Below are 24,556 nucleotides of genomic sequence, written 5' to 3' on the forward strand. Positions count from 1 at the left end.
ATACACTGATTTCTAACTGTGGGTCACCAGGAAACCCTGCTTGTGGAAGAAGCATTGAGCACCAGGGACAGGGTCCCTCAGTTACTTGCTACAAGAGAAAGCTGGGGAATGGTCCTGTGTAAGCAGTTTCTCTCTGCTTCATTCCACTGGATTCTTACTTAATGATGTTCTTATACCACATGACAGTCAAGTCAAATCAAGTCACAGTTTTTTTCCTCCAAGAAGTGACCATCTTCTCCAGCCATTCATTGCATTTTAATAGTAATTATTAAAATTTTAAATTTCCGAGACTGCTAGCAGTTGTAGAGTTCAGGCTGCTTCTACACTTGTGAAGGAAATGCTTGTTTCTACCATCCAAAAGGATCCCTATTTTTTCCAGTCAAACAAATAGACAAACAAAAAATCATATTCACCACTTTGCCTCCCTATCCCAGATTTCTCTCCCCCTGTCCTTTTAAATCTTTGCCAACTTTGAGACAAAAGCCATTTTCACCAGCAGACTGGAAACCAGACGCATTTTACAAAGCAATCTCTGTAGAAGTCTGTGCAATTTTTAAGCTGGTACATCAGAAGCTTCATGAGCTTGTTTAAAAGTAAATGAGATTTTTGCTCTGGCCAGAGCTAATTTGCTTTATCACGAGAATTCCAGTACTTATATTATCTATTTTACTACATGAAAATTGTGTGGCTTTCCCAATATTTCTCTCTAAAGGGTAACAAGAGTAGTTAAAGGAATTCTTTCTTGTAGGACAGAAACAAGACAGTTGAAAATGATGAACACATGTTTATATTCATCAATCATTTTTTACCCTTTTATATGACAGGTTAAGTGAATTTCTGGAAGACTTGAAACTAAGACCAAACCCTTGGCTCAGTGTCCATCCCGAACAGCTGGTTGGGATGGGAAGCAAATGCAGTGGGGACAGGAGCAGCAAAACTATACACCCAGTTATCCCCTTGCAGGGGACAGGGGAAGACTGGCGCCAGGGAACATAACGCGGCCCCTGAGTACATCCACTGAATCCTGAAATCTTTGAGTGTTGCCAGCATCAGATCACTGAATGCGCTGGCTATGCTGATGCTTTGCATATCCATTTCCTCCAGCATTTCAGTACACAGGCGGATGTTACTGGAGTAAAAGGACAGCTGGGTTGCACTAAAAACCATAGCTGTTACAGCTTGGTAGCTCAGTGTAGGCAATACAGCTTGAGCTGGGGGCAGCACAAATCCCACTTTGTAATAGTTTATATATACAGATGTATGCTTGTGTGGGATTGTCTATATATATGCACATTATACTTACACACACAGAGTATTACCTGCTTACTATGATCCACAGCATAAGGGAAATACAGCTTTGGACACATATTTACAGGGACAAAAATTCTGACTGCATATTCAGTCTAAATCTTTCAGTTCACTTGCTTTGTATCAGCTAATCAATAGCATTGATGTGATTGTTTTTCTTGACAGAGGGCATATTCAAAAGCATTACCTACTGCACACTTGCTTTCTTAAATACCTTTCTAGATTTTGCTTCTTATATAATTCACCAGTTAGGGTTAATCATGTTACCAGTTCAAAAAGGGGAGGAAAATGACCCCAAACACACCATATCTTTTTGAAGTTGCAGTCGCCTCTGTGTCCTTTTCTGATTTTCTTTCACACTGCTGTCCAGATTTGCAAATTTGGATGTTCCTTCCTGTGATTTAAAAGGGAATTAAAGGCAATTAATGGAGGAGCTAAGTAGTAAGCTGGCAACTATGTCTGTGTAAAATAATTGCAGATATATTTAACCAGGCAAGCTAGGCCAGCAAACGTATTTGCTGTGCAGGTACATGCATGTATACGTACATGTGCTAATTTTCTGGGACTCAAACACTGATTGGGAATTTTGGACAAAATCCCACAGGATGACTATAAGGGAATTTTTCTGCAAAATGGCTCTACTCTGGCCAAAGCTAAGTGCTGCTGAAAATCTCCTGAGAGTTTAAATCAGAGAAGCTTAGGACATACTTTAGGTGGCCAGATGCTTCTCTGAACTCTATCCTGACACTCTTGACCTCAGGATTTCTGTTTAATTTCCTAATCGGGACAGCTACAAGTAAACATTTCTATCTTATGTAATGCTTTGTTGTTTTTCTTATGCCACAACATAGAGATCCAGCAACTACCCACTGTGGCTTATTGACTAATCCAAAAACACGCAGGAAATGAAAGTAATAGGTTTTCATCTCCACAATTCAAGCTTTCCTATGAATGGATGAGCTATTTCACAATAGATCTGTGGCCTTTATTTCCCTGGTTCCATACGGGATGCTGGGAGTTACTGTTATTTTTTCCAGTGGTCGGACAGATGGGGCATGAATCATTATCAATGTCTTTTTAAGAGGCACAAAACAACAGCCTGCACTTGTAAAGATCCTCTCATTACAATGTTTACTTCTCTCAGTCACAGTTAATGAACAGATCACTCAAACTGTATTTCCTTCCTCGGCTGAAAAACAGGAGCAAATGAAAAAGGAGTGTTGTCTCAATGTCTTCAAGATACTGAAAGGTAAACTCAAGATTCTCTAATAGCAGCCGGCAGGCAGGCACAGAAGCTAAAACTTCAGCTCGCAGCAGAGCTGTTGTTTGGGGAGGAGAGAACAGAGCACTCCCTCTCTGTGCTGGCCAACCTGTTTCATATGGCATTTTGTCTGCTCTACACTTAAATTTGCAGGATGGATAGGCAAGGTCAAACACAACTTCCCTAGAGAGACTATTTATAGTGAAAGAAAACAAAGACTTTAAGGATTCAGTGGACATTAATCCTCCAATCATTACAAAACGGTCCAAGACAAGAAGTAGGAGACAGGTTCTAGCTATTCTGTGGAATTTTTCTCCTCTCACTGCTTTCAAAATGTTTTGCAAATCTACTTACAGCAGCTGGAGAGAGTGATTTGCTGGGAGCCAGACGGTCTGGGCTCAGATTGAGTTGTTGTTTTGTCTTTTTAATATTTAGTTAAATAAGCTGTTCTGAACAGACATTTTCCCTCTACGCTTATTATTGTCCCACCTGCTTTAAAATTTAGCTACAGATGTTGATAAATTGATGATAAACAAAACAGACCGACAGGTTTGAATGTGTTCATCCATCATTCCTGAGCAAAACACAGTGTTTTAGATACCAAGGCAAGGGGGTAAGGTACAAATGCCAGATTGACTTGGATAGAACTGCTAAAAAGTAAACTGGTTAGCCAGTTTATAGAAACTTTTTTATGTAAACAGAAAAAACTGCCACAAACATTCCTTAGTTTCTACAGAATATAACCTTTCCCTGCTATTCTTCCTCACTCCTTTCAAGCTCCTGAGCTTGTTGGGGTTCGCCCAGGAGACCGTACAAGTCAAACTGTTTCAGACAGAGCCTGCTTTGTTGTCCATCTGGCCACACACAGAGCAGGAAGCCTGTTCCTTCAAAATTCCCAGCCCTGTTTTCAAGTTCCAAGAAAGGTACGGGATAGCCAGATAAACATCTTGGTTTAATTCCTCAGCTGAAGCTGAGTGGCATTGTTCCAGTGAAGTCAAAAGCACTACAGTGGTGCAATCCAGTGGAGAATCTTGTTTGGAGTTGCTCTGCACTCATCAATGCAAACCTGAGCCTTTTCCTGAGGTTTGCTCAGAGGGTGCACAAGCTAGCGGTTCATCTCTCTATACAGAGCAGGATAAAGCCAAAGTGCTAATTTGTAACTCATCTCAGTAAAATTACACTGTGCAGCACCTCTTCACTCTGGTTGTGGCTCCAGCACTATCACTGGTATGATACAGTGCACACAGCTATTCTTGAGCCAGACATCACCATGCCCAAGGGAGCGTTACCTGTTACCTAACTACACCAGCGTGACATTCAACTTGAGGGGCTCCAAGGGGTCCTGAACTGCTGTCTTGTGAACAAGTCCACACAGAATCTGTGCTGCTGCAGCCTGCTGTATGTGGGTATCGGAGCTCAACAGGCTAATGCTAGGGTAAGTTCTTTCAGGAACAATGAAATCACCTCTCAGCCCAGCAGAAAAGCACAGATTTTACAGACCTATCTTCCCTGAGGCACCACATGCAGTAGTTCAGGGAGAGATAAGCTTTGGCAGCTTGTTAGAAAAAGGGCTAACTTCAGCTTTAATTGAGATCACAAGCCTTGCAACTCAAGCTAATTCTTACCTTCATTAGCAGCTCCCTGCTTGTCAAATAATTGTCATGGTCTGAGAAGATATCAGACAGCTCTTCGAACATCAGCATTATGTCCCTGTATAGGAAAAGATTAGATCATTTAGGTTATTAGTAAGCACTCTAAATCAGATCAGATTACTATTTTTTCTCATGAATCGTTAACAGTTGGGCATATAAAAGATAACACCAACAAAATGCTTCTAATGGGATGCTGCACAACTACTAGGAACCTTCCTGGGATCTTCTGGTGCTCCCAGTAAAGTTTCACCTTATTTGGCAGCTTCACAAAGAAATACCATAGGTACGCAGACCCCGAGCAGGGTTTTCAATTACACTGCAGGGTATGAGACTGTTGTAAGAAAGTGGGTAAATGGATACAAAGGAACAGAAAAATAGCTGAGAGAGGTATCCTAAGTACTCCGGTTTTGCCCTGTTCCATGCACTCTGGGAAGCTAGAAGCATTTAAGTGTATGAGTCCCTTTCTATTGCCCAACACTATAAACACAAGACGGCAATATTTTGATCAGGAACAGGAACACAGGGCAGCGGAAGGAAAGACCCACCTCTCTCTAGGGGAAATGCAGAAGTATACTGTGTGGCAGAGTGACATTTTTCTTTGTTTATCAAAGGCAAAGGAAAGAAATCTATTCTTCCCAAACTGAATGAGCAGAACACCCTCTTTCCCACACAGAGATTTCTGGTGTCTGTTTGGCATGCAGTAAATATGCCAGTTGCACAAATAGGTATTTCCCCGTGAGAAAAATTGTCTTCAATACAGGTTTGGATTTTGTAGTTTGAGGATATATTTTAAGGAAATGTCAGGACCAGGAGAGGATTAGTGAGGGTTTGTGGCAACCTGGACCTCCTCCAACTTCAGAGGAGAGAAGACAACAGGCAAGTACCATGGTGCCCTTTTGCTGACCTTCCGAGAGCGGTGTGCATGAGCTGGGTGAGTAGCTAGTCCTGTAGTTTTCCAAAATAGGTTGTGGAAGATTCAATATGCTATAAAGGACAGAAGAGACCCAGTATCCCTGAGAGCAGGTTGTCCCCTCAATATAAAAGAGGAGCTCACAGCAGTCAGACCCAAAAAAGGGGTCTCAGCCTCACAGGAATGAGAGGTTCTTCAAAGAGAACAGATGTCCGTGAAGGAGCAGAATAGGAAGGCTGAGAAGAACAAGATGAAAAGAAAGAGTACTGAGCTTTTTGCCTTTGTTTGGGGCTAGCCACAGGACTGGAAGGGGAGGCTTACTTTGGAACACACGCCCAGGTCTTCTTTAGCCTATAGATGGAGTTGGACTGCAGTGCTGAAACGATGGCCCTCAAGGAGGAAAAATTCTTCAGGATCCTACATTCCTGTGAAAGGAGCGGTTAGAAATACAGGAGCATTAAACATCAGCATTACGGATACGTTAGTACTCTTCTGTTTGACTGGTGTCATGCTTGCTACACATTCTCACTGCTAAGCAGGCAGCTGTACAAATATTGAGCATCAAAAATATCACTCCCCCCTCCAGCCACCAAACACTTTATGGGCTTTGGCACTTATATCTTGTTTTCCTCACTTTCATGTCTTTGTGGTGATGCTGCAGTATTACAGCTTCCAGTTCTCCTAGTAAAAATAAAAGTAGAACTGACTCCATGAAGCCAGGCTAAAAAGCACAAATGTTACACTTCTTAAAAAGCTCCTTATAGTTACCAATCCCTTTTACCCTTTAGGGGAAAAACCAGGCTTTGGCTCTTTGTATACAGTATTAAAAATGTAAACCCTCAATCATCTAAGTGTCAATTAAAAATAAAGACATGCAAAGGAATAACCTGTTATTCAAGTATGTGCACACTGTTAAAGAGAAAAACCTTCCCAGCTCTTCCAGAGTTGGGATCAAATCCTAACAGAGAGACTGGTTTATAAACATTTCTTATGCAGCTTCTCTGTGGCAAAAGCTTTGATGGAAGAATACTGAAAAACTTAATTCTCAAAAAAATAGCACAGATTCCTCGTAAAGCAGATGGAAGCAAGGAGGAGGAGGAAAGTCTGGCCTCTGACTCTTCAAGGAACTCCCGTAAATCTGTTGGTGGCTCATGAACTAGAGCATGGGCACCACAAACTTAAGAAACTCTTGCAAATACAAGCTCTTACAAACAGGTGCCTGTACATGCAAATTAAGCAGACAAAACACATGCCAATTTGACTGTTGCATGTAGATGAGAATGTATTCAAACTACAATTCTGCTTCTGCAAATTTTTATGGGGCTGATTATTACACTAATAACGCTGATTATATAAAGGATCCCTAGAGTGAAAATAGACATAATTTATTTCCTTTGTAGGACTGAACAAATGTAAAGCGACCTTAGCATAAACAAAAGTCAGACCTTAATATATCAGCAACTCTGTTCATGAGTTGCATTAAAATTGACTGAACAACTAAGGCAAGTACATTTACTCTCATTTATTTACCTAAAAAAAAAAAAATAAAAAAAAAAATTGTGCAACTTCAGAAGGCTACATTTAAGAAAGTGTGGCTTAAGAAGGCTGACTGGACAGACAGCAGTTGAAGCAGGTTGGCAGTTAGACTAGATAAAGATCAAGTTCAAGATCATGTGGTAGGACGCGCAAGACCTGAAAGTTATTCTTTCATGGTCTGGGGCCAAAGAAAACACCTAACAGCTCTTCTTCAGCGATTGACACATTTAAGAATAAGACCCTTCTTTCTTTATGTTCAACTTGAAATTCAGGCTGGGGAGAACATGGATTTAGAGACACAAATTCTCAGCATTTCTTTTTTTCAAATACAACAGGAGTTTGGACTAGAAGATCCAATTTGGAACCATCTTGACTTATTTGCACTTTGCATAATTTAAAGCACATTAGGAAATCAATATTGGATTTTGTGTTCTCAATGATTTAACTGACTGCAGACTAAACTTTAGCAAACTTTCATTTGTATATAAGAAGAATTTTTAAGACTGCTTTGAGTAACTTTGTTTCATGCTGTGTCCTTCACAAGGGGAAAACCAGAAAGAATCCTGTGCAGAAGCAACTTTGATTTAAAAGAATTAAGCATAACAGGATATTAATGATTTCATTTTTACTTTTTATTTTTAAAGAAAATATTGTGTGAGTGAAATTGGCTGCTCCTGCTCAGGAACCTTAGATCTAGGTGGAGCAGAGAGGGCTGGCAGTTAGAAAAAGTATTCAGTTTATCTTGTAAACAAAGAAACTGGATCCAAAAGTCATGAACAGATAACAACTGTGAAACTCCATGCTTCTAAGTTACAGAGTTAGCTGTCAGTGAATAACTGCACTTTAATGAGTGGATTATTTTCTAATTCAGGCATCTAACTATTCAAAACACTCATTTGCAAGCCTGAAGCAAGTAACTTTCTTCAGAAGTGGGCAGCTAAGTATATATGCAACTAGCTGTTCTACATGTGCAATTATTTTGTAGAGCGTGCACATGCATTTTTCATGTTCTTAGCTAAGACTGGAGTATTTAATTATGCGTGTGAATTAAATAAAGGGAGAAGTACTGAATCAACAGAGGTGGAGAACAAAGTTCTCCCTCCACAGAACAAGTATGATGAGAGTGATGCCTGTCCTAGCATCCCTGGGCCTCCCTGCTGACCCATGATGAGCAGGAAGCTGCTTCATACTTGCTTGCCCAGGCTGCAGCCCAGGCTGCCCCATAAAGGCCCCGTTAGCCAGTACCCTCTGCAACTTAAAGACCTGTACGCAGAAAACAGGAATCAACTTCCTAATCAATTCACACGGGCTATAAAGCAGTCATCAGATGATAACAAAAATGAGTCAACTTAAGTGCCAAAAGAGAGGTGAAAGACTACTTCCTCATACCAGTTTCCTGAACCATGCAGTTGCCAGAGCTTAGGTGCCAGGGCTAACAATACTGCCTCTGGAAGCATAGAAGTGCATTGTCAAGGTTGGAAAGCCTCTGTTTGGCTTGAGCTTTTTATGACTGCTTATTTCATATAGCTCAGAAAGAATCCATGTGATTCTTAAAACAAAAGTCAACACACATCCTTATGAAAGTGCTTTAAATGTTCTCTTCAAAAGAGAGATCTAGCTTACTGCCAGCTGCCCAGTGTTCTGAGGGGAGTTCAAAAGGTTACAGTAAAATATTAAAGATAAAAATCTAAGAAATTAGCAAACTAGTGTTATGTAAAGAAGGCATGCAAAACCCTTTCATGCAAAGATTAAGAAACACACAATCTGCTACAAGACAAAGGAATTGAAGCAAAGAGTAAAAATGTGTTAGAGAAACGTGTGAGACAATGATAAAGCAGAAATGTAAGAACATGAGGAGACTGGTACCATATTGTAACTCTACTTTTTTTTTTTGTGGTCACTGCTTGCACCTCTTATCCCCTCCTAACCCAGCTGGTTTGTATACCTGATGTAAACCATGAATAACTCAGTAGGCAAACGACCTTTCAGGCTCAAGAATTTTTCAAAACAAAAGACTACAAACAATAATTACATTTTTTCCATGTTAAGGAGGCTACTACTTCCTAGAAGTAAGTTAGCTTTGTCTGCACTTACTTAAAACCTTGTATTTACTTTATTTTCATATGTACACACACACGCACACACACATATATATAAATGTATGAAAACCCAAACAGTTGTGCTGTCTTCCACCATATCTGATTTCAACTCCCATGGTGTTCATAGATGCAGGAGAGGGAGCATGATGCTCATTGACTGAACACGAATGACCAAAGGCAGGTAAGCACAAAGCTTATTCTGACTGTGCCCGCTGCGTGCACCACTGCCAGTCCTACTCCATTCTTGTTAAACTTTCCTCTGAAAACAAGTCTAACCTCTGGATGATACCAGCAATCACTTCCCTGCTTTCACTATTGTGAGCAGTATTTTATTTTCTTCCTAGGGAAGTGAACTGGTTGAATTTATACCTATCTTACCATAAATGTTACGTTATCAAGTATACAGCACTTCCCATCTACAAGACACAGTGTCTGCCTCACCCGTTAATTAGAACTCCCAACCCTGTGAAAAGAAGCATCAACACCATGTCCACGGTGGGCAAGGAACTAAGGAGAGGAAGGCCAATACTTCATCTGCTATTACAAAGAAAGTCAAGTCAAAAATAGGAAGAATTAGAGCCAAGATGTTCGCTGGCCTGGCACCAATGCATACAACCCCCTTCTCCCCTCCCAACTCCCTCAGTCCAAGGCACCTGCACAAGAAACATTAAACAGTCTAGAATAAATGCTTTACATGTGCAATATGAATCCACTTCTCAATGATCTTGGCTCTTTGCTGTGTTTTGAGTTCCTTGCTCTTCAGGATAGTGCTGACAACACATTTGGTAACTACATTGAACTGAGAGATGGTGGCTCTGATGGTAGGTGCCAGGTGCTTGTTTTCTTTCTTATCCCTTCGAGACCAGATGCATCCCAAACAGTGGTAGGGCACAACTTTCTTGAAGAGTTTCTAGAGTGAAATAGAGGTCTCTAAGTCAGCAGGATTCTCCTAGATCTCTATTGTCCACAAGAAGAAAGGTATGTTTACAGTACAAATTGGATCCAAATCTAATATGGTATTAAAAGGTAAATATTTGTTTTCTCTTCATTTAAAATATACACTTTGGCATACTCTTTATAGGTGTGATGCCCTAAAAGAACTGTCAGCTAAATAGTCCTGCAAAAATAAGAGACACCTTTTTATCAGTTGTATAACCAAGGGGAAAATTTTTTACATAATGATATTTTGAAGGATATCGATACAGACAAACCAAATCAGAGCACAGCAGTTAAGAGTGCCTATACATCTTTAGGCCAGGCAGCAATATAGTCAAAATGTGCTATTTCTCAGGTGTCAAATATTAAACTTTGCAAAAAGGCTACACAATATACATTCACACTTTTCTTTAAAAAGAAACAAACCTTCAGAATGACTGAAGGAAAAAGCCCAATAAATGAAGCAAGTTTGGATAACCAAGCAGCGCTGTGTCCTGTGTCCCAACAACAGACCTGTTCTGGAACACTATACTTATAATGACATAATTAAAAAAATAAAAAAATAAAAATAATAATAAAAAAAATTAGAAGCCCAGCACTATTCCCCCTAGCATTTCAAGAAGTACATATACTCTACATACCGCATCCATGTATGTCAACTGTTCTGCCACAAGGTCTTCTTGGAAAAAAGAGAATTCTTCTGAATTGCTGATGTCCAGTTCCACTTCATCAAATAGGTTACAGGAGAAAGTGTTATGGAACCCATCTGTCCAGGATGGAAAACATGATTTAGTAAATTTATACAGCAAACAGTGAATCAAAGCAGATGTTTGTTTATTTTAAAACATCACGGTATATATTATAGCAGAATGCTCAAAGGGTCCTGCCTGATGTAATGGCCCCACTGTGCTGCATATTTTAGTGAGAAAGATGATGACCAGAAGATTAAATTGGCAAAGAAAAAGTTGGAAGAGAAATAAATAGTTAGAGAGAATTGAGCTGTTCAGGGTCTCTTAGCAGAGAAGTGGCTCTAACCCATTCTCTAACCATTCTTCTGAAAGAAAAAAAAACAACACACACACCCCAACTAAAATTCCTTATTAATGCTGCAGGATTTTGTTAATCTACTTCTCAGTATTTACGCATTTTATAGTCTGAAAAGAAAAAATCAAACTGCAAAGGGACAAGACTGCAGTTACATCCCCAAAATATTGCATTAGGAATGCTCTTACATCCAGATTTCATCTCCCATGTATGGAAATAAAAGGAGATATCAGATTTCTTGGCACCATTTGTGGCTACATGGACTATATTGAAGAGAGTTTATTCCAGCATCCCTCACCTTCCCTCTCTGGGAATTTTTCCCAGGAACGGGAATACAGTGAGCACCTACAGCATTCACCTGAATGCTTCTTCTAAATTTGCACTGGGCAGCAGTGAAGAGATGAGAGAGGAGACCTGGCCTCATCAAGGGACCTGATGCAGTGTAGAAGGGAAGGGATTTCACAGATGTTCCCATGTCACCTTTTGGCTCCCACAGGTTGGGAACAAAGCCACATTGAAACACAAAGAAATATGCCCTTGTTTCCCATGGTAGAGGAGGAAGTCAAATGGAAAATGCCTGAAAATAAATCCTCTTCCTAATCCCTTTTACTGTAAGGCAACAGTAACTCCATAAGAAGGCAGGAAAAAAAAATGAACTTGTAAAAGACTAACAGCGAAAGTACTGAGTTTCCTACTAGGGAGATTTCATTAACAAAAACAAGCAGCACATTTCAGAGCATGTTAGGCAATACTTCATATCCAATTAAAGCAGAACAGACATTGAAGCAACAAAAGCAGATAAAGTGATACTTCCTCATTGTTTTTTTAAGTACTTCGTTTTTCCTTTCTTCATTAATTAGCAAAACTTAATCGTCAATGTAAACTGCTACAATTTTGATGTAACAAATTATTACTACAGGCTGTATCCAAATTTCCATCTGTAGATTTCAATTGCACAATTTATTGACAGAGCTAAACGCGATAAATGGAGACCTCTGTTTCAGCATTATTTTTCTGTGGCTGTTTTGTAACAATATGCATAATTAAATGGACTTCTATAGACGTGTTAAGAATCACACTTTTTTCTTTCTCTTTTTGGCTATGTAACTCCTCATTTTCTTTTCAGCTCTTGAAAGTCAACTGAAAATCCTCATCACTGAAAGAGTTGCAACCTTACTCAAAACCCCACAGCACCCATAAAATCAAGTCCTGGAGTGCAACGCAAGATTTTCCTTTTCTTTTTTAATGCCTCTTTTTCTCCTTTCTCTCTCACCTTCATAAATGTGTAACCAGTCTTTTCCCTACTCTCCGCGAAGCTGGAATCCTCTTGTCCTCAAATATCTCAACATCTTCAAACCACTGGGATCCATTTAGCCCTCACAAAGCCCAGGTGCCCTCTTGACTTCACTGAGAGCAACCATGTGCCTCTTCTGAATTTGCAGTCTCTGACTCACCTCGCTTTGTATTGCTCAAGCTGCAAGAATTGAGGCCAGGAACAGCTTTTATCTGTGTATCTGGTACTGGAATCTAATCTACTGGCATGGCTGATGGCAGCACTGAATGGAGGTCTGATTACACAAACCAAACTGTAGGATTTAAGACCCAAATTTGTAAATTCAAAGCACAATATGAATGCTTTAGAACAATAATTATCAGCAAGTCTTGATTGCAGACAACACATTAAGAGTTTTGAAAGAAATCTCTGAAATGAACACAGATGGAGCTCTGATAAAGTGACAACTCTAAAACTCTTCTCTGCAGACCCCACAGGTTAATTGCATTCTCCTCATCTTATTCTAATTAACAGCCTCTATTCTGCCACAATTTGGAAAATGTTATCATTCAAACTGACCACTCTGTAACTCAGAAAAGGACCTTTTCAACTGTTACTTGAGGAAACAAATGCAGAAACAGGGCTGCTGGGAACTTCTGTTCACTTTGAACCCAAATATAGCTCTCGTGAGCTTTCTTTGTTTGACCTGTGGGAACCAAACCAAGAAAAGGACAGCAATAGGCACATATTAGCAATCCTGTTCACTTACCTGTGTTCAATAAGGAAAATGCCTGGGCTCTCTGCAGTACTCCTTTTAATGTTAATGACTGAGTTAATTTGGCATTTCACAGTATTATGCATTGACATGGTATTTCTGGAACATCCGGCAGGCATGATTTTTATGGGATGAAATGTTTCTTTTCTGTCATTTCCTTTATCCTTTATTACATGAATTATTCCCTCTGCCCCTCTGTGAAAACTGGAAGTTGATTCTAGTTCTCATTCACACACTATGTGAGCTCCTACGACTTTTCAGCTTATGCCACAGGAAGCTTTCTGACCAGGATAAGGGTATGTGTCAGGCTTGACACTATGCACAGCATATTTGTGTTACTACAGTCCACTATTGTTTCGGTGGATTGTGACCCCCAATAACGTAAGTTTTTCCTCTGTCCTTGGATACCAGCAGCCGGCCACTCAAATAGGAAAAAACAGCCACAGACGCTTCCTTTGACATGATGGTAACTAGGAAGAAAAGCTTCATGACGACAAGGCTTGTGACTCAAGCTGTATTTTGTCACAGCTCTGTATTTTGTTTTTTGTTGTTTTGGGGTTTTCTTGGCGGGGGGGGGGGGGGGGCGGCGGGATGGGGATAGGCAGGTATTGAAATGAGAAGACCAGCTAAAGAGCGGCTGTGTGTTTTAATTCAATGACATGGGAAGTATGCTGACAATTAACCACTTAGTTGCTGCAGCAATCTCAAAGTTTCGGCTAAAAATTACAGAAGTGCTGGATTTCCCAATCCACCCCAGAATGAACAGGCATGGACACCTACACTGTGCGACTATTTCATCCCACACAGAACCTGTAGCCTCACACAGAGATTTTTTTTTTAAATAAACTAGAAATAAGTCACTGGTGAACTTCACAATATTGTCAATTAGCATGAGTTAATGAAGTGTACTCCACATAAATCCCTTCAGTACCATAGGGTCTGGGAGAACAGAAAGACAGAAGGGAAAGGTAACTTACCATCGTTTTCCACTTCTTGGCTCTGGAACTGCTCCAAGAGGTTCTGTGCCCTCCTCTCCGGGTCAGAGCCAGGTATATTCCTCTTCAGGTAATCCAGCAACTTCAGCAAACACGGGTAGTTGGGTGGCTCTCTGAAATCCTCAGAGCACTGATCAAGCCAGGCTCGTAAGATTGATGCTATTGCACTAAGAGAAAAGACACAGAGCACGCTGGTTGTATACAGCATGTATTGATGCAATTATATGTATCTGTATCTAATACAGCAATAAAAACATGAGACATTCATGCCCCACATGAAGGCAGTATGAAGACTTTTTTGAGCAAGGAACTTAGTTTGTTCTTTTTATGCATAGAATCTTATTAAGCTATCACTCAGATTTTGCCAGGGACTTCAGTGAAGTTGCTCCTGATTTGCACTCCTACAAGTGGATCCAATTATGGCCCCCAAATGCAAACTTAATAAAGAATCAAATCTGTTTAAGCTATATTGGGACCCTTTGAATAAATTCATGAGAGATAAAGCGATTAAGAGAATAGAATAGAACAGAACTGAACTATTTCAGTTGGAAGGGACCTACAATGATCATCTAGTCTGACTGCCTGACCAATTCAGGGCTGACCAAAAGTTAAAGCACGTTGTTAAGGGCATCGACCAAATGCCTCTTAAACACTGACAGGCTTGGGGCATCACCACCTCTCTAGGAAGCCTGTTCCAGGGTTTGACCACCCTCTCGGTAAAGAAATGCTTCCTCATGTCCAGTCTGAACCTCCCCTGGTGCAACTTTGAACCATTCCTATGCGTCCTGTCCCTGGATCCCAGGGAGAAGAGCTCAGCACCTCCCTCTCCACTTCCCCTCCTCAAGAAGCTGTAGAGAGCAATGAGGTCGCCCCTCAGCCTCCTTTTCTCCAAGCTACACAAACCCAGAGTCCTCAGCCGCTCCTCACAGGACATGCCTTCCAGCCCTGTCACCAGCTTGGCTGCCTTCCTCTGGACACATTCCAGGACCTTCACATCCTTCTTAAACGCTGGGGCCCAGAACTGCACACACAGTGCTCCAGGTGAGGCCACACCAATGCTGAATACAGCAGGATAATCCCCTCTCTTGACCAACTGGTTATGCTGTGTTTGATGCGGTTTGCCCTCTGGGCTGCCCCGGCACACTGCTGGCTCCTGTTGAGCCTGCTGCCCACCAGCACCTCCAGATCCCTTTCTGCAGGGCTGCTCGCCAGCCACTCCTCTCCCAGTTTATACTTGTGCCCAGCAGTACTCCATCCCAGGTGCAGAATCCGGCATTTGGACTTGTTAAATTTCATCCCATTAACCACAGCCCAATGCTCCAATCTATCTAGATCCCTCTGCAAGGCCTCCTGTCCCTCAAGACAGTCAACAGCACCTCCCAGTTTGCTGTCATCAGCAAACACCCTAATGGTGCATTCAACTCCTGCATCCAGATCACTGATAACCATATTGAACAGCACTGGCCCTAGCACTGAGCCCTGAGGAGCACCGCTGGTGACCAGTCGCCAGCCAGATGTAGCCCCATTCACTACAACCCTTTGAGCTCTGCCCTTCAGCCAGTTCTTCACCCAGCGCACCGTGAACCTGCTCATCCCACAGCTGGACAACTTGTCCAGAAGGATGCTGTGAGGGCCTTACTAAAATCCAGAAAAACTACATCTACCGCCCTCCCTTATCCACTGGGTGGGTGACCTTATCATAAAAGGATATCAAATTAATTAAACAGGACTTTCCATTTGGGAACCCATGTCGACTGTGCCCAATGATTGCATTATTCTTTACATGCCTTTCAATAGTACCCAGTATAATCTTCTCCATAATTTTTCCAGGAACTGAGGTAACTGAGGTTAGACTAACAGGTCTGTAGTTCCCTGGGTCTTCCCTCACGCCCTTTTTGTAGACCGGAGTAACACTGGCTAGCTTCCAGTCAGCAGGGACCTCCCCAGGCTCCCGAGACCTTTGGACAATGATCGAGAGGGGTCCTGCCGTAACATCCGCTAGCTCCTTCAGTACTCTGGGGTGAATCCCATCAGGCCCCACGGACTTGTGAACGTTCAGCTGATACAGCTGGCCTCTTACAACTTCAGTGTCCACAAATGGAAAGTCACTGTTCCCACACTTGTGGTCCTCCAAGTCAGAGGACCGGGCAGCCCAAGGTCTATCAGCATTATTAAAGACTGAGGCAAAAAATGCATTCAGTGCCTCTGCTTTTTCTTCATGCCTATTAGTCAGGTGACCATCTTCAACCAGTATTGGTCCAATGTTTTCTTTAGACCTCTTCTTGCTATTAACATACTATAAGCCCTTCTTGTTATCTGAAAAAACACTGGCCAGTTTCAACTCTAATTAAGCTTTGGCCTTTCCTGTCTTCTCCCTGCATAAATGAACCACAGCTCCGTACTCTTCCTGAGAAGCCTGACCTTGCTTCCAGAGATCATACAGTTTCTTTTTCCCCTTGAGCTCCTGGAGGAGTTCCCTGTTCAGCCAAGCTGGTCTTCTGCCCCGCTTGCTTGACTTACAACACAGTGGAATTGCCTGCTCATGTGCTTCTAAAAGGTGGTTCTTAAAGACTGACCAGCACTTGTGGACTCCTAAGCCCTCAAAAGCAGATTCCCAGAGGACTCTGCTAAATGGCTCCCTGAATAGTTTAAAGTTTGCTCTCCTGAAGTCCAGGGTAGCAACTCTGCTGTCCTTTTTTCTCATTACACTGAAAACTTTAAACACAACCATTTCATCATCACTGTGGCCAAGACAGCCACCTACCATCACATCCCCCACAAGTTCTTCTCTATTCACAAACAGCAGGTCTAGGAAGGCATCTTTCCTAGTTGGCTCACTGAGTACCTGTGACAAGAAGTTATCTCCTACAAAATTCAAGAACTTCCAAGACCTGCTTGTCACAGCAGTATGATATGCCCAGTTGATGCCTGGGAAGCTGAAATCTCCCATAAGGACAAGGGCTACTGTTCCAGAAATTTCTGCTAATTGCCTATAGAATAACTCATCAGTGCTTACATCCTGGCTGGGCAACTGGTAGTAGATACCCACTAAAACATCTCCTTTGTTTTCCATCCCCCTAATCCTTACCCAGAGGCTCTCAACCACATCATCACTAACTGTAAGGGCTCTGCAGTCAAACTCTCCCTTACATACAGTGCGACACCTCCACCTCACCTGCCCTGCCTATCCCTCCTGAACAGCCTGTAGCCCTCCATCCAATCACTCCAGTCGTGGGACTCGTTCCCCCAGGTCTCACTAATACCAATTACATCGTAGTACACTACCTATGCTCCCAAATTTTTTAGCATTCTTCCCAGGGCTCTGAAGTCGATTTTGATTGACGTCAGACTTTTTGTTGCGACATCATTTGTACCCACATGAAAGAGCAGAAATGGATAGTAGTCTGAAGGTTGAACTAAACTCTTCAGTCTTGTGGTGACATCCCTAATTCAGGCCCCAGGGAGGCAGCAAACTTCTCTGAAAAGAGGGTCCAGTCTGCAAACAGGTGCTTCTGTTCTGCACAGAAGGGAATCACCAATGACAATAACTGACCATTGTTTCTTCTCGGCGCTGGTCTTAATGCAGGTCTTGTTGCGAGGGATTGGTCTCTCTGATCTCAGCAAGACTGCTTGCGCAGGTTCCTCCTCTTTCTTTTCTCATTATGCGCTTCATCTGCTGTACCCAGGGCCTCATACCTGTTCTGTAAGGGTATTTTAGAGGGTAAAGGTGTTTCTCTTACTGCTCCATGCTGTAATCTTCTTCCACCTCTCCTTATCCCTTATGATATTACCTTCCTCCTGGCACAAAGCAGATCCAGGACCTGCCTCTGTAGTGGCCACACTGAGTTGGCTTCTATGCATCATAGATGGCAGAGTATGGCTCCATTGATCAATCTCCTTCTCAGACTCTTGAATGCTCCTCAGTCTGCCCCCCTCCTTCTGCAGCTCAGCTGCCAAGCAGAGCAGTTCATCAGTCTGGTCACACCTCCCGCAGTCTTGCTTATGATCACTTTCCACCTCTAGTAGGAATATCCCTTCACACGCCCCACAGCTGGAAACCTGGGTGGTCACATGCTTGAACAGGAGCTCTGTCTGTGTGGTTGCGCTGGTTCTACCAGGCGCTAGAAGCTCAGGAGAAGCAGGTGACGCTGCTTTTTGCCAGGTGGCAACCATGCTGCCATGCACCTGCGCACTTGGAAATATGTATACTCTGGCATCTGTTGCAATCAGATGGGCTGATTGATTTTGCCTGCTTAAATCTCCCGCATTGCTGGGTGCAGGCTCCATGCCTTGCTGTCTCATCCAGTCAGTGGGTCTGGGGTCAGTGGCTTGGGGAATGCCCCCTGTTCAGACAAGTCTCTATTTGTCCATGTGTCTCCTCGTGTGTTCTGCCACTGCTTGCTGCCACTGCTGCTGGTGCTCCTCGCACTGCTCCAGCATCCATTGCAATCAATAATACTAGAAATAGCCCTCTCCCAAGTATATAAAGCCAGCACCTCGGATAAAACCAAGTAATTTTCTATTACTGGCATTCATTATTCATTATGATCCTGCTTCCCTGTATTGCACTGTTTGTCAAGCTAGCAAAGAAAGATGTGCAAATTACCTTGGAGTTATGCTTTGCTTAATCAGTTGAAGTATCTTTGCTTAGCTGTACCATGACCATGTTTGAATAACTACCAGACATTATGCATACAGTCAAAAGCAGAACATAATTTCTTAATTCCCTCTTGTGCCAGTGGGAAAAGCTGCGGCCCAGCGAGGCTGCAATGTTTGCTTCATTACCGGTCCCTGGGATGTTGTGGGAAAACAGCACAGAGGAAACAAGATATTCATGGCTCCTTCAGGGTAGCAGCTTCCCAGTGGAAGCGCTAAATCAAACACTTCCTTTGGTGCCCTTCCTCTCATCAATTGCTGCTGCCAAGTCTGAGGACCAAACTGAAGCTGCATATTCCTCCACACTGTGTTACTCATCTGCTGCCTTAGTAGAAAGACTGCCCGTTCATGAAACCTTGGGTTCTGAAAAAAAAGCAGTCTAAGCCTGAACTTAATCCCCAGGAGCACACGCAGTTAGTGAGATTGCGTTATCTGTGAAGATAAAATCCTAATTGTGACATGTGGAGCACGGGCAGCACTAGGCTGCCAGTGCCCAGTATTGAGCTTGCAGATAGCTGAACCCAGAAGACAGACTGGTCTTGCTAATCTTATGATGAAATACGTAACAAAAATATATCAGCAGAACCCGGATTTTACCCTTAGCCCAAAGACAAGGTGGGGCTGTCAAATTATACCATGCAGAAAGGTATCTCGATCATGCTGGTGGTGCAGGGAAAGAACACTTAAGGAGTTATAGGAGCGTTGGATCTCATTCAGCAAAGTTATCCCAGACCTTCTTAGACACATGCAGCTAAAAAGACACCAGTTGCAGAGCACTGCCCATGCCCATGGATAATGCACAAATATATGCTTATAGGAATTGCCTTAAATCCTGTCTTTGCAGGGAGTTTTTCATCATTTCAACTTGATTTTGCAAGAAAACAAGATTTACAATTTATGCTACAGTTTTCCAGAAATAACTTAAAATGCTATTAACAAATTTCAACTAAGTGTGAAAAAACTGGAAGAGTCTGAAAAATAACCAGATTTCTTTAAGTTTTAAGAAAATTCAAGCCTGGATAAAAAAAAAAATGATCAACTTATTTTTTCTGCTGCAGGAAAGACTGTGAGATCTTTGATTCTTCATAGCAATATGCCAGTAAATAAGCGTGTATATTTTGGTGCACCAATTAGCCCTGGCCACAGCACATGTTGCAGGCTGGGAAGACACAGATGGCCTATGAAAACACTTTTTAATGACAATTTTGTTCACCTGAGTTGACAGACGGATTAGGGAAAAGGACTTTTGGGTGCAACTACTTAACATGACACACTGGCCATGGCCACCTACTGTGGTGTTCAGAGTAGGACATAATGTGAGAGGGGAAAAGGCCCTTGTTCCAGAATAAAAGGCATAATAAACATCTAAACTTCCTGAGAAAAGGAAGTCCCAAAGATTTCCTCTGCGACACTGACACCATCTCTGTATTTCAAATCTCTTCCACCCAGTAGTCATAAATGCTGTGGCAGGCATGAGAGGTCACTTACAGGTATTACTGTCATGGAAAGCACAGGAAGATGTTTAGGAGAAAAGAAACACAGTTTTGTAGGGGAGCAGATCTCATGAGCTCCACTGCCATCAGAAAAACAGCTGAGATGACCAAATGAGAACAGCCCTGGTTTGCAGCAGGTCCTGTTGGGTTCTGCAAATGCTTAGGGCTCTGCTGTGTAGTTAGCTGTGAGAGCTTAGCCCTCCAATGACTGTATTTTTCACATTTACAGAAACCTTCCCTGATACCTATTCCAATAACCCTGGCTTCACAAGACCCTCATGCAATAACAGTATCCCATACTCCCAATGATATTCCATGAAGAGGAGAAGGGCCGTGCTCTCGGTAAAAACCTCTAACCATGAGTATCCAGTTAGAGACACTGATGTGTCAGCTCAAAGACCATCTGTGCTCTGTACTTATGAGAATCAGGCACTTGGCTTTTAAAGTTCAGATCCTCGAAAATTAATGTACTGGCTCCTGGTCTATCGTGTTAATAGCTGCAAAATGGAGAGGGACAAGCTTGCCAGGACCACCTCTCACTCCTCAATTTATGAGATCATGAGGAGAGTTCAAATGTGAACACAGATTTCACATGTAGACAATGAGGAACCCAAAAGCCAACTCAGAAAACGCTTGCATCAGAGCTGTGTACAAATAATGGCACATTTGTTCTGCAAGTAGGGAAACCACAGCAATATCTAGTTAACTCAGCTGCTCAGTGGCACTCAAAATAAACCAACAGTTAATAAAGAGTAAAGATAGCTTCTCCCACTCTCCTTGTCTCATTTTAACTGCATTGGTTTTTTCTTCAAAACTCAGTTACCTTTTAATCCCACACAGATGTGATTTTACAAGTCCTATCCCCTTTAGTCTGTTGTTTCTTGTTTCCTTCTCTGATATTGTAGCAACTTCAAACTTTTAGTTAGTGAGAGTATTTGGAAAGCTGTCAGTAATACTGTTTGGTTAGGCTTGCCGACAGGAGAAACTCTGGAATTGCAATTTTAGAGCTACAAAAAGCATTTACAACCAAAAATTAACATGCAAACACATTCTGAATTTCAGGCTTCATTGCAAACATGAAACACAGATTGTGCAGCTTGGAAGTATCTCTTTATATTTGAAAACTGTTTTGGACTGAATTTTCACAACTTGGCTCAGACAAGCTTCCACCATACATGCAGCAAGTAAGCCCTTCACGGTTTAGGCCAGTGATGGCCAAACTTTCCATCTGGAGCTTCACGACCACATTCCACATTTCTCTGTCAGGACAAGTGTCACACGATAGCCAGTGCTCCACCACCGCTGCAGTGAAGCCATCAGCATCAGCCCAGCTCCACATCCCAAGGCCAAGAAAGGCCACAACAGACAGATGCCTACTGTGATGCTCCCAAGCCCTCACTCCACCCTCCTGTCTCCTCAGATTTTTAATCATCTGCTGTAGCCCTGCACATACCCAGAACACTGCAGCACAGCAGCACTTGCAGTCACAAATGCCACTGTCCTACACCTACTGCATTTTCATTTCTTTTCCACCACAGGCAGGGGAACACTGTACCTCACTCTATGCCCTAATAGTGTATTTTATCATGCTCTGTATCCCCTTTCCGAACCCACATCACAAACTCACTATCATGCCTACTGGCTCCACCACCAAAAACTAGGTTGGGTATTCTTTTCTTATGAGCATTACCAGTTCAGCAATGATTTGGAAGAAGGAGCCTCTCCACAGGATAAGTTCCTGTACTAATATTGTTCACACACTCCTTATACTAAGCTCAGTTTCCAGAGCCTTGTTTGATGGCCACTTTCATAAGTTGAGGAGTAAACAGATTTTAAGACAGACCCCGTCTCCCAGAGCAGGGTGAAGAGTTCACAGCAGTTACAGACACTGATTTTTGCCAGCAAAATACTTTCAGTCAAGAGGCGAAATAGGAAAGAAAAAAAAGGTACACTGTGCCCTACTGACCTCCTATCACCTGACTGTTTAATTGGTGTGTCAGGGAGGGAAGCTTTCTGAAAACAGGTTGGAGACTTGCCCGTATCTTGCAGTATCTTTACGTTTGCTGCCCTTGAGAAGAAACTCCCTGTACTCAATAGACTCAGAGACAGATAGGAACGGGAGCCTTCCAAGATCTCAGACAGGAAAGGAACATCACAGACTACATTTTTCATGGGTTGATTATGAGCTATAAATTTTTCCTTTCCTGCCTATAAGAAAAAGCTTTTTAATGTTTAACTCCTGTCCTGCCAACCACAGACCCTGGGCTCTGTTCAGCATTGTTTCCAAGTTTCACACCTATCAGAAAGTCTTCCGATTTCCATATCAGCTTTGCCTGAAGCCCATCTCTGAAAGTTTCAGTCTCCAAAATCTACCATTAGGTGGAAGAAGCATATCTGATTCCATCATTTACAAACTGGGAACACAGAACTATTCATCCACTCACATTTACACATGAGCTACCACAAAACGTGATGAGACTGCGGCAGCTCCAAATCTAACCTCTCTGTTAAGCTGAGCTAGCAGGGCACAGAGGAGGTGGAAAATGAGGCCTTCATATCACATAGGCGCAAGTGATTCAATAGGTTACACGGAAATTCTGCATAGTCTTTTCTCAGCTGGGGAGACAGCTATAACACTAGTCCTGAAGAGATCTGCATAGGAATTAAAGAGATCATTTTTTGCCAAAAAGGCAAAAGCAGTGTTTTCTTTCCCACCACAATTATTTGTAAAGAATGAATAGAAGGGAATCTCAACAATTAAGAATAAGGAGAACCTCAGCTGCAAAAAGAGATTAAATGACTGATTTCTTATGAAATTAAACAGGAACATGCACAAAACTATCTGTAATTTGACAAATGCATACTTAAGACCATCAATAGAATAATCTTTACAGAGGGCTATTTCCTCTCCTCCACTGTCCATGCAATAGCTTTCAGGCTTGCTTACACAGACTAAATTAAGCCAGCTGTATTTTCTCAGTTCTGCTTGTTAAATAACATCATCGGCAGTTAAATCTCAGCTTTGAATCAGGGATAAAATGTATGTAAACTGCAAGTAAAGGTTGATGTAAGGGTACCTTCTCACACCCAGTCTGTTTATAAATAATGTGCTGATGACTTCCAGCAAATGATCTCTTTTTTTGATTTGGGAAGAACTAGTTGAATAGCATATGGGGGGGCTGCTTTTGCTAGGATGCATGTAAAGTCACTAAGGGAATAGCTCTGCGAGTTGTTCTTTGTTTTAGTTGAGATGCCAATCACTATTTTTCTTTGCTCTTCTAATTATTCTTTTTTGCTTGGTTCTGGTTGTTTTCATAACTCTCCTACTCTTCCATTGCTTATACTGCCCTGTGTTTGACTCTGCTTCTCATGTAACCACATTGGTTTCTGCTGTTGTTTTAGCTTAATTGGCTTTACTGGAATGAATGCTGATTTTTGCTCTCCCAAATGCATCTTAACTGCTTCCCACCATGGATTTCCCAGGCATCAGAAACTTCCAGCCAATTTTCTTCCATTTGTCTCACATTCCTTTGGTGTCTGTTCTCCTGGAGTACAGTGTTTCAGGACCAGTTTTATTTCTGCAGTACTGTAACTGTACATATTGTTTTCCAGCAGGACTGTTAACTTCAGTAGGAAACAACACAAATTTTCTGCCAGGAAGGTCTAAATTCACAAGAAGCCATGGGACAATGTTTGTTTATCACTATGAGAAACTCCAAATGTTGCAGTAGTCCATTGAAGGTTTCGGTATTTGCTATTTTAGTGCAGAAGAAGAGGGGTAAATATGCAAGACATCCCACGTGGTAACTAAACAGTTCCTTAATTTTCTTTATTTGAACTGTTTTACCCAATTGCTGTGGAATGAAACAAGATTTCAGTTTAGCTTTGAGTTGCTTTGTCTGTGGTTTTCAATCGCAACACGTTCCAAGTTTTAATAACAAATAAATTCCGCATTTTGATAATGGCGTGGTTTAAGCCCAGACAGCAACAAAGCACCGCGAGGCCACTCACTCACTCAGTCCTCCTCCCCAGTGGGATGGGGAGGACAAAATATAACAAAAAGCTCGTGACACAAGCACAGGAAGGGGTCACTCACCAATTATGGTCACAGGTGAAAACCAGACTCGACTTGGGGAAAAAAACTAAAATCAATTTCATTGGTTAGCAATCAAATCAGATTAGGGTAATGAGAAATAAAACCAAATCTTAAAACACACTTCCGCCACCCCTCCCTTCTTCCGGGCTCAACTCCACTCCCCATTTTCTCCACCTCCTCCCCACCAGCGGTGCAGGGGTACAGGGAATGTGGGTTGGGGTCAGTTCATCACATGTTGTCTCTGCTGCTCATTCCTTGTCAGCGGGAGGACTCCTCACTCTTCCCCTGCTCCAGCGTGGGGTCCCTCCCACAGCAGACAGTCCTCCACGAACTTCTCCAACATAAGTCCTTCCCACGGGCCACAGTCCTTCAGGCACAGACTGCTCCAGCGCGGGCTTTCCCATGGAGTCATGGCCACCTTCATGGGCACCCCCCTGCTCTGGCATGGGGTCCTCCTCCCTCGCTCCCCTCCATGGACTGGGGGGGGACAGCCTGCCGACTCACCACGGGCTGCAGGGGCAT

At 42.3% G+C, this 24,556-nt stretch overlaps 1 protein-coding gene across 1 annotated transcript in view; it reads right to left on the reverse strand.

Annotated features, from left to right (window-relative positions):
• Positions 1-24,556, reverse strand: part of RGL1 (ral guanine nucleotide dissociation stimulator like 1) — an 80,875-nt gene that overhangs the window by 12,742 nt on the left and 43,577 nt on the right. Inside the window, exons 5-10 of the mRNA XM_069789591.1 lie at positions 13,772-13,956; positions 10,344-10,468; positions 9,461-9,676; positions 5,453-5,556; positions 4,195-4,279; positions 1,613-1,702 (exon numbers count right to left, since the gene is read on the reverse strand). Of these exons, the coding sequence (XP_069645692.1) occupies positions 1,613-1,702; positions 4,195-4,279; positions 5,453-5,556; positions 9,461-9,676; positions 10,344-10,468; positions 13,772-13,956 (805 nt within the window). The remainder of the gene's footprint in view (positions 1-1,612; positions 1,703-4,194; positions 4,280-5,452; positions 5,557-9,460; positions 9,677-10,343; positions 10,469-13,771; positions 13,957-24,556) is intronic.

The sequence above is a fragment of the Haliaeetus albicilla genome, chromosome 8, assembly GCF_947461875.1.
Source record: "Haliaeetus albicilla chromosome 8, bHalAlb1.1, whole genome shotgun sequence".
NCBI classification, from domain to species: domain Eukaryota; kingdom Metazoa; phylum Chordata; class Aves; order Accipitriformes; family Accipitridae; genus Haliaeetus; species Haliaeetus albicilla.